This window comes from Myotis daubentonii, chromosome 5, assembly GCF_963259705.1.
Source record: "Myotis daubentonii chromosome 5, mMyoDau2.1, whole genome shotgun sequence".
Taxonomy (NCBI): domain Eukaryota; kingdom Metazoa; phylum Chordata; class Mammalia; order Chiroptera; family Vespertilionidae; genus Myotis; species Myotis daubentonii.
In genome coordinates this window covers 33,905,857-33,916,178 of record NC_081844.1, presented here as the reverse complement: position 1 = coordinate 33,916,178, position 10,322 = coordinate 33,905,857, and the positions used below count along the sequence as shown (strand labels likewise).

Here is a 10,322-nt window from a genome sequence, read left to right as displayed (position 1 = left end):
GCAGACGGCCTGGGGCCACCTGTCTTTTTAGGGAAGGAGTGGGGGGAAGCAGGGGTGGGTGTCTCTCCAGGGGTAGGGATGAGACATGCCCCCACCCCTGGTTCAGCTCCCCCTTGTGGACATCCTCGGGGTAGGGGGGCAGGAAGGCTAAGTCACTGGCCTCCATTCAGCATCAGAGATGGCACTTCTGTGGGGGTGCCCTGGACCACACCCTCTGTGCTGACAGCAGCCAGCTGCTTCCAGAGCCGGTGATGAGGGGGTTGTGGGTGCAGATGGTGCCACAGGGGCTGGGGGTTCAGAGTGGGAAGGGTTCGTGGGGAGGGAGGTACCTCAGGATTCATAGGGGGCTGCCTGGTAGATGAGAGGGGAGAGGGTTTGGCAAAAGCGGGGAGGCTCAGGGAAGGGTTAGGGGATTGGAGAGGGAAATGGGCATCCCAGAGAGGCTCAGGAGAATCTGGAAACAGAAGGTGAATCTAGCTGTGAGGGAAGGAGGCCTGGCCATCCTGGCTGGCCTTTCTTTGGCTCCTGGGCTGCTGGGCCGTGGGCTGGTAATTCTCCACCTTATTTGTCAGCTTGCTCTCAGGCAGTGCCCAGGTCCCAGGGTGGATGTGGAAGGTTGAGTTGGGGCTTTTCCACAAACCCCGGGGCTGCCCCAGCCTGGGGTCTCCCCCTCCTGCTTTCCACCCACTCCCAGGAGCCCCAGAATCGCCACCGTGGTGCTGGGGGCCTATGACCTGAGGCATCGAGAGAGTTCCAGGCAAACATTCTCCATCAGGAGCATCCGCAAGAATGGCTGCGACCCTCAGGAGAACTTGAATGGCCTGCTGCTGCTGCAGGTGGGAAAAGGGGTGATACGGGGACCGGCAGCAGCCTGAGGGCTGGGGAGGGAAGAGCCTGGTGTACACCCGGACTCTTTTCGTTTCCTTTGGTGGATTAAATCATGTAGCAACGTCCACAGACATCCCACAGTCCATTTATTTAGCCTCCTGTTGGTGGACACTTGAGTTGTTTCCAGATAGAATTACAATGAACTTCTCTGTATCTGTTCCCTGAAAAAGTTTCTCCAAGGTAGACAACATAGCTTACCCTCTCCACCAGCAGAATCAAAAACTGCCCCTTTCTCCATAGCTGTACCAACACTGGACAGCATGATTTTTTATTTATTCTATTTTTAGGAATTTCCATATTTTTAAAAATATTTTTTATTGATTTCAGAGAGGAAGGGGGAGGGAGAGAGAGAGAAACATCAATGAAGAGAGATAATCACCGATCGGCTGCCTCCTGCACGCCCCCTACTGGGGATAAGCCTGCAACCCAGGCATGTGCCCTTGACTGGAATCCAACCTGAGACCCTCCAATCCGCAGGCCAACGCTCTATCCACCGAGCCAAACCAGCCAGGGCTAGGGCTGATTATTCCTTTTCTATGGTGCAGGAACCAGAGGCCGGAGAGGTAAAGTGACTGGGCCAGGATGCCACAGCAAGTTACTCCCCAAGCTGGGACTTGAACCCAAACCACTTTACAGACCAGAATTTATTTTGCTGCCACTCTGGCTCCCAGCTGGGCCCCATGAGGCTCCAGTCCTTCTGACTTGGTTTCCCTCCCCAGCTGGTATTGCTGCCCTAGCAGAACGCCATGGTGGAAGCCAACCCCAGCTTCCAGGTGGCAGGCTGGGGAATCCAATGGCACAGGCCCTATGCCATAGGGGACTTATCTCCAGTTTCCCAAGGGTCCCCAGTGCCACCATGACCCCCTTGGACCAGTGTCACCCCAACAATGTGTGTACTGACATTTTTACCTGCTGGGGTGGCATCTGCCAGGTACAGGCCAGGTGCAACCTAGCATGGGCTCCTCATGGTGGGAGGAGCGGTCTTGAGAGAATGAGTTTCCTGTGGTGGGAGGGACAAGTCCAGGACCAGGGCCTTGATACTGAGTATGGAATTAGAACTGGATGATTAAACATTTGAGCATTTGAGTAGCATGAGAACAGGTGGGGTTGGAACAGGCTTGGGGGTTGCAGGAGAAGGGCTCAGGTTGTGGGGGCAGCTACCAGCTCAGAGATTCTGTGGGACTAGGCCTGGGGGCGCACTGACTGGTCTGCCAACTGTCCAGGGTGATGGACTGGTGATGGGTGCCCCTCGTCTATAATGGTCTGGCGTGTGGTGTAGCCTCCTCGATGGAGCCCTGTGGCAGGGGCCCCAACTTCTTCACTGGAGTGGCATGCTTCCAAGACTGGATACTGGCCCTAGCCGGTTTGGCTCAGTGGATAGAGCGTCGGCCTGCGGACTGAAGGGTCCCAGGTTTGATTCCGGTCAAGGGCACATGTCCGGGTTGTGGGCTCGATCCCCAGTGGGGGGCGTGCTGGAGGCAGCCTATCAATGATTTCCTCTCATCATTGATGTTTCTATCTCTCCCTCTCCCTTCCTCTCTGAAATCAATAAAAATATATATTTTTAAAAAAGACTGGATACTGGATCGATTCTGTGCCAAACCCCTCATTGGATTAACACTGGCCTGAGAGGCCCTCAGCTTAGCCCGTGGTGGGGGTGGGGGGCCCACCCCAACCTGTGCAGTTATGACTCTAATGCAGAAGCCACCCATTCTCTCTGCACCTGACCCCTGCTTTGCCAGGTTGGCAGGGGCTGGGGCAGGAGGGAATGAGCATTTTCCGGCAGCCGCTGAATTCACTCACAGCCCTGAGAACCAGGGGCTGTCCTATCTCCACCTGGCAGACGGAGCACCTTACCCACCTCTCACTTTGGTCAAAAGATATTGTGCCGCAAAGTCAAGAGGCACACGAGACACTGGCCTAAGACTGTCACTTGACTCACAGAGGCTAATGTACCTAATATAGAAAGACCTAAAACATAGCTATTAAATGATAAGTACAATGATATGAAAATAATAAATAGAATCATATATTACAAATATAGTTTATTAAAATAAAATTTAAACAACGCATCATTATTTATTATATACCACTATATATATTTAAAATGTGTATAGTTAGCCCTGGCTAGTGTGATAAATGGTTAGAGCATCGGCCCACACACTGATGGGTTGCAGGCTCGATCCTGGGCCCCAGTTGGGGTACGTGCGGGCAGCAACCAACTGATGAGTCTCTCTCTCTCTCACATAAACGTTTCTCTCTCTCCCCCTCCCTTTCTCCCTTCCACACTCTCTAAAAAAGCAATGAAAAAAATATCCTCAGGTGAGGATTAACAACAAAAAAGTATATATTTAACAATATATAATTATGATTAATATATGAAGAGCAACTAAAATCAATAAGAAAGAAACAACAGCCCAGTAGTAAAAGAAATGGGTACAGGATGTTAGCAGTTCATAGCAAAGAAACAAAAGAATCTTGAAGATACAGAAACACCTTCACCTTCATGCATTATCCTAGAAATATGAGCAAACTTTCTCAAAGAGACCATTTTTTTCCAATCTATGGGATTTGCAAAAGCCCTGGGGTTTGAGAACTCTGTGGGCATCCGCCTGGGTGGGCGGGTAACTGGGACACGCCCACCAGAGGTGGGTCTGGGGCCCCAGAGCCAGCAGCGCCACCCACCACGGGGGGGGGGGGGGAGGAGAAGGGGGGAGGCGGGGGGGGGGGCGGTGGTGGTAGTGGTTTGCCCCACCGGTCCCTTTGCACCGTTCGGATGATGAGGGTACAAGTTCCTGCCACATGTCTACAAGGAAAAGAGACAAAGCAGCACAGCGTCCTCAGGAGGAGGCCGCAAATGCTCGAAGGCTGGCCCACTCCCCTGGGGAGGAAGACGCAGCTGTGTCCCAGGTGGAGGCACCTCATTCCCCGGCCTAAGGGGTCTTCACGGGACAGTGGAGACGTGGACAAGGGCAGAACAGTGCGTGCACATGTGTGAGTGGCACGTTCGCACCTGCTGGTCGGAGCATCGAGAAGCCAAGAGGATCAGTCCGTTTAATTGCGGGCGGAGGAGTCAGGGCTGCGAGGACACTTCCCAGTCTTCCCAGGGGAACTTTGTACACGTATTTAAATGGTTTGTTTAGTTATTTTTTGTGAATCCTCGCCCTAGGATATTTTCCCCCTGATTTTTAGAGAGAGTGGAAGGGAGGGAGGGAGACAGAGAGAAACATCGATGTGAGAGAGACACATCGATTGGTTGCTTCCCGTACACGCCCGACCAGGGCTGGGATCGTAAGTTGAAGAGCAGGACACCTGTTTGTGCTGGAGGGAGCCCGTGATTTGGGTGTCACGCTGCATTGAGGGGAGCGTCCCTAGAGCCAGCCCCTCAATCACAGAATGGGCCGCTAATCGCCTGGGGCTCCGGGTTTGGGGGGGGGGGTGTGCCAGGGCCCACAAAGGCTTTGAATCCTCGGCCAGTGGAAAGGGGCGAGAGCTCTGCCCCAGCTGCCTGGTGTGAGGTCTGTGGGCTCCACAGCCCCTGCCCCGGTGTGGGTGCCCCAAAGCCGCCCCGCCCCCGGGAGCCCCCGGCGCTCACCCAAACTGACTGACCACCAAGCTTGGTTATTTGTGTTGCCATATACTCACCTTCTCAAATGGGGAGGTTGAGGCTCAGGGGGGACTCTTAATGGCTCAGGAACCTCGATCCTTCCAGGGGCCCCGGCCAGAGCTTAGGGAGGTCAAGCCACTGCCTGCTCATTGTTCAGATGGGGAAACTGAGGTCCAAGGGCTGTTGGGGTCCAAGAGCATATTTCCCCCAGCTCGGAGCGCCCCACACTGATACACTCAAGAAAATCCTAATTTTCTTTTTTAAGGAGCGAGACTACAGGCTGGACCTCCTGCTCCCTCTTTCCCTCGGGTCCTGGTGACGCAACGGGCCGGTTCCTCCAGCAGCGGTTGCCCGTTATGCCACCCACGGTTGGAATGGAAAGGGGCCGGGGCAACAGCTCCCAGCCCCCACTTCCCCTCCACCTGCCAGCGGGATCCCCTGCGAGAGGGTTCATTCCTATTGCACCCTCCCAGGCTCTCCACAGCCCCCAGCTTCTGCCCTGGGAGCTTTCCCACACCCCCTGCCCTAGGCCTCCAGGCAGCCCCCGCCCCCGCACCCACCTGCCTGTCTCCCAAGCCTTGGTGTGTGTGCACCCGGAACAGAGCGCTTGGAGAAGGGCACCCCGAGACCCCCAGGGAGGCCCCCCTTGATGGGTGAGTTATCTAGCAGGTTTATAAACCATAGGACTCGCCCATTTAACAATTCAGTGATAGGTGATGCATTCACAATATTGTGTAACCACCACCTCTCTCTAGTCCCAGAACATTCCTTCACCCCGAAAAGAACTCCCCCCTCCCCATATGCAGCCACTTCCCATCCCCCTCCCCCAGCCCCTGACAACCACCAACCACTTCCTGTCTCTGGATCAGCCTGTTCTGGACATTTCACATAAACGGAATCACACAGAATTTGTCCTTCTGTGTCTGGCTTCTCTCACGAGCACGTGTTTTCAGGGTTCATCCACATCGTAGCAATGTCAGCGCCTTGTTCCTTTAACCCGGGGTCAGGGGATTCCGGACGCCAGGAGACTCTGCTGTTCAGTAACCATCTGACCACTGAGGTCCTGGGAGGCTGCCCACACAAAATATGCAGCCTGAGTGGGAGGGAGGGGGAGGTGACTCACAGATGCGAGGGTCACCCTGGTTTACATCGTCTGAACATCATGATTTATTCTGGTGTCTACTGTGAGCAGGGAGTGAAATCAAAATGTTCCCAAATAGCCCTGACCGGTTTGGCTCAGTGGACAGAGTGTCGGCCTGCGGACTGAGGGGTCCTGGGTTCGATTCCGGTCAAGGGCATGTGCCTTGGTTGCGGGCACATCCCCAGTAGGGGGCGTGCAGGAGGCAGCTGATGGATGTTTCTCTCTCACTGATGTTTCTAACACTCTCCCTTCCTCTCTGTAAAAAATCAATATAATATATATTTTAAAAAAATGTTCCCAGCCAAAACCGGTTTGGCTCAGTGGATAGAGCGTCGGCCTGCGGACTGAGGGGTCCCAGGTTCGATTCCGGTCGAGGGCATGTGCCTGGGTTGCGGGCACATCCCCAGTGGGAGATGTGCAGGAGGCAGCTGATCGATGTTTCTCTCTCATCGATGTTTCTAACTCTCTATCTCTCTCCCTTCCTCTCTGTAAAAAATCAATAAAATATATTTTTAAAAAAAAATGTTCCCAAATAATTAACTAGGATTTCTCCACTATTTACACGGGGGGAGGGGGTGCAGATCACCCCTGGGGAGCTGTCCTGGGCATTGTGGCGGGTTGAGAATGGTCCCTGGCCCCACATACTCCATACCAGGGGCATCCCCATCAGCCCTGCTGACCTTCACAATGTCCCCAGACAGTGCCCCCTGGGCAACCACCACCCGGGTAAGAGCTCTGCCTTAGAGGGAACAGTGAACCCTCTGTGTCCCAGGAGGGGACATGCTCTGTGGCCCCACCACTGTTTCCTGTGCTTTCCTGTCCCCAGGCGTGGGGCTCACACCAGCACCTGGACATGCTGGCCACCGTCCCCTCAGGCCAAAGGGGCCTGCGGGGGAGGCACGGAGAGCGGTGTGTGTGCCCCTCTGAGCCTGCGCCCTGCTGGCCCTTGTCCAGGGGACCCAGGCACGGGGTGGGCAGGAGATAGTTTCTCACGCTCGAAGGGGAGTTGGAACCCTGAGCCAGATGCTCCCTGTCCCCCTGGAGTGTGGTTTGGCCCCCCAACTCCCTGCGGCCTCAGGTTGAAAGGAGGAAGTAAGGACACCCAGTCCGGGTGTGGGGCAACCCCAACGGCCTCCAGAGCTCGGGCTATAAGAGCGGTTGGGAGGCAAGGGAGCCCCCACCCAACCATGACCCAGAGCCACCGACGCTCCCAGCCTGCCCTGGCCCTTGTCTTGCTGGGCACGCTGCTGGGCGGTGAGTGGGGCCACATGTTGTCCATCCATCTGCCCAGGCCTTGCTGATTCTGGGGAATATCCACCCACAACAGCCAGCACAGCACCCTCACCGCACAGATGGGGAGACTGAGGCAGGGCCAGGGCAGGACCCATTTGCTGCCTGGAATGAATGCCTCAGGGGAGGGGGGAGCTCTGGGACATGGGACTCGGTGTCTGCCCAGTGCTTCCCTCCCAGCGAGGTGGGCGGGGACGCACGCAGCAGGGAGAGTGGCAGCCACCGATGCCCCTCGTTCTCAGGTGCAGCATGGGCTTCGGAGATTGTGGGCGGGCGGGCAGCTCAGCCCCACTCTCGGCCCTACATGGCGTCACTGCAGATGCTGAATGCCCACTTCTGTGGAGGCACCTTGATCCACCCGAGTTTCGTGCTGACCGCTGCTCACTGCCTGGCGAACATGTGAGTGCCCAGGTGGACCTGCCCTAGGTCTCATGGGGAGGCCCAGTCCTGCCCAGGGTCTGAGGAGGGGAGACAAGGTCTTGCCCTGGGTCTGATGGGGGAGGTGGCCCTGCCCTGGGTCTGAGGGGGGAGGTGGCCCTGCCCTGGGTCTGATGGGGGAGGTGGCCCTGCCCTGGGTCTGAGGGGGGAGGTGGCCCTGCCCTGGGTCTGATGGGGGAGGTGGCCCTGCCCTGGGTCTGATGGGGGAGGTGGCCCTGCCCTGGGTCTGAGGGGGGAGGTGGCCCTGCCCTGGGTCTGAGGGGGGAGGTGGCCCTGCCCTGGGTCTGATGGGGGAGGTGGCCCTGCCCTGGGTCTGAGGGGGGAGGTGGCCCTGCCCTGGGTCTGAGGGAGGAGGTGGCCCTGCCCTGGGTCTGAGGGAGGCTGTAACTGAGGGAGCTGCATCTGGTGCTCAGGGTGCCCATGGGGTAAGGAAATGGGTGGATGGGGGAGCAAACAATAAGCACCCCGACCTCTCAGGCCCATGGCCCTGGTGAAGGTGGTGCTCGGGGCCCACAACCTGCGGAACGCCGAGCCCAGCCAACAGAAGTTCTCCGTCACTCGCCAGTTTTCCAACAACTATGACCCAGAGCGTATTCACAATGACATTCTCCTACTGCAGGTGGGTGGGCAGAGCCCGCAGGACCGGTAATTACCCCTTCATTCACCTTTAGCAAACATGTATTGAGCACCTACTGTATGCCAGGCCCCTGCGGTGCTGGGACATAGCCTGGTACACAGTAGGCCTGGTAAGGAGAGGGCCATTCAGACAATAGCCCCACAAATGGCTGCCCCACCTGCCTCTGACCTGGCCGTGCCCCTTGCCCGGCACCCATTCTCCCAACATCCTCACCCCCCACCTCAGCGCCAACCTCACCTTCTCAGCGAGAGCTCCCCTCACCCTAGTGGAAAGACAGCCACCCCTCCCCTGATGCACGGTTCACCATCTCGCCATTTCCCTCGACAATGCATCTGTCACTCTCCTGGCCTCTCCCCTCCCTGAAAGGCCAGCTCCCCGAGGGTTTAGCGGAGGACTAAGCATACAGTTGGCACGCAATGAGCGCTTTGTGAGTGGATGAAAACCACGGTGACAAATGCTACAAATGGGAGGCCCATGGTGTCAGAGAATGTAAACAGCCCTGGTGGGGTTGGAGGATCAATCAGAACAGGCTCCCTGGAGGAGGTGACCCTGAGGTAGAACCTGAGAGTGAGTGGGAGGGGGCCCAGAGGAGGCACTTTGGGGTGGTCAGGACGTGAGTGGATGTGAGAGGGGGTGTCTATGGGGCCTGGAGACAGGATCTCACTGCCCACCTCCTCTCCCTCTGCCCCAGCTGGACCGCCCTGCCAACCTCACCGCCCAGGTCGCAGTGGCGCAGCTCCCGGAGCAGGACCAGCTGCTGCCCCACGGCACCCAGTGCCTGGCCATGGGCTGGGGCCGCCTGGGCACCATGGAACCACTGCCCCAAGTCCTTCAGGAGCTGAACGTCACCGTGGTCACCTTCCTGTGTCGGCCAGAGAATGTGTGCACCTTCGTTCCCCGGCGCAAAGCTGGCATCTGCTTTGTACGTACCTGCCCGGCTGCCAGCGCCCTGGGCCGCTGTGGATGGCAGAGAGGGCTCCAGGAGCTGCCCACAGGAGGGAGGGCGGGGGTGGCAGCAGTTCAGACCCACCTCCTCCCCACTGAGCAGCTGCAGGCTGTGCCTTGGTCTCCTGTCGGGAAGAGGGGCGCACCCATCGTGGGGGCTCAGCAAGGATGGAGAACAGCCTCGGCTCCCACAGGCACCCAGGGGTGCCCATGTCGTACCCGGTGGCCTTGGTGGGTCCAGGGATTCTCCCACTCCGGGGCCCCCTCTCGGACCCGCCCAGCTCACTCCAGGGGTCCAGGGATATAGCAGGGGCCGTAAATGCCCACCCCCCTCCCGAGTGGCCCATCTCCCTCTGTCGCCCACGGGCCTTAAAGAGAATTCCGCACTGGAAACATGTCACCACTAACTGGCATTGGGCTGCCACCAGCTTCACTTTGCCCGACGTGGCCACATCCGGGGTGACTGACCAGCCTGTTCCCGCCCTTCCCAGGGGGACTCTGGCGGCCCCTTGATCTGCGACGGCGTCCTCCAGGCCGTGGACTCCTTCCTCGTTCGGGAGTGTGCCAACCGCCAGTACCCGGACTTCTACGCTCGAGTTGCCCTCTATGTGGACTGGATTCAGTCTGTGCTGCGAAGTGTTGGGGGTGAGGGTCGCTCCTGAGCCCCTTCCCCCGGGTCCCCCCACGGGCTGAGGCCAGAGAACAAGCCCTAATGGGGGGAAGGGAGCCGGTGCCCAGCCTCACGGTGACGTCAATAAAAACTGAAACCCTCCTCTGGCTCCTGTCTGTCCTTCCCACGTGGGGAGAGTGGCCCACGGTCCCAGCATCCAGATCTCCAGACCCCAGGCTGTGGAAGGGGGTTTGGAGCAGGAGCCTCGAAGCCAGTGTGGGGCCCACGTCACAGTGGGTCCCCTCCCCCAGCGCCCACGGACGTGGGTGGAGTCCAGCCCCACCAGTGCGGCCCCGGGCAAGCCGCTGCCCGTCTCTGCGTCTCCGTTTCCTTGTCTGGAAGAGGGAGCCACCGCAGACATTTCCCACACAGACCAAGAGCCCCACCCTCGCCCTCAGGGGTGGGGGCGTCCTGGGGGCTCTGTGTCTCCAGCTCGGGGGCTGCCGGGGGACCGGGCTGCCATAACACGAGTGCTGTCCAGCTGGCGTGGCTCAGTGGTGAGCGTCACCATGGTTCAACTCCCGCCCGGTCAGGGCACATGCCCAGGTTGCAGGCTCGGTCCCTGGCGGGGAGAGGGGGGCCATGCAGAAGGCAGCCGATTAATGATTCTCTCCCATCATGGATGTTTCCATGTCTCTCTCCCTCTCCCTTCCTCTCAGAAGTCAATACAGATGTATTTAAAAAATAACATGGAGAGCCCAGGCCT

At 58.0% G+C, this 10,322-nt stretch overlaps 1 protein-coding gene across 1 annotated transcript; it reads left to right on the top strand.

Annotated features, from left to right (window-relative positions):
- Window positions 1-6,818: 6,818 nt before the first annotated feature.
- PRTN3 (proteinase 3) lies at window positions 6,819-9,718 on the top strand. Its single transcript, XM_059697432.1, has 5 exons — window positions 6,819-6,890; window positions 7,169-7,325; window positions 7,842-7,983; window positions 8,693-8,923; window positions 9,438-9,718. Exons 1-5 carry the CDS (start codon window positions 6,824-6,826, stop codon window positions 9,606-9,608), a joined length of 768 nt encoding a protein of 255 aa, XP_059553415.1. The 5' UTR covers window positions 6,819-6,823; the 3' UTR covers window positions 9,609-9,718.
- The last annotated feature ends 604 nt before the right edge of the window (window positions 9,719-10,322 follow it).

Excerpts from the sequence above, each read along its gene's own strand:
- PRTN3 (XM_059697432.1), top strand. The coding sequence starts at position 6,824 with ATGACCCAGAGCCACCGACGCTCCCAGCCTGCCCTGGCCCTTGTCTTG. Across the intron at positions 6,891-7,168 it reads GCTGGGCACGCTGCTGGGCG|GTGCAGCATGGGCTTCGGAG; the intron begins GTGAGTGGGGCC and ends CCTCGTTCTCAG. Across the intron at positions 8,924-9,437 it reads GCAAAGCTGGCATCTGCTTT|GGGGACTCTGGCGGCCCCTT; the intron begins GTACGTACCTGC and ends CGCCCTTCCCAG.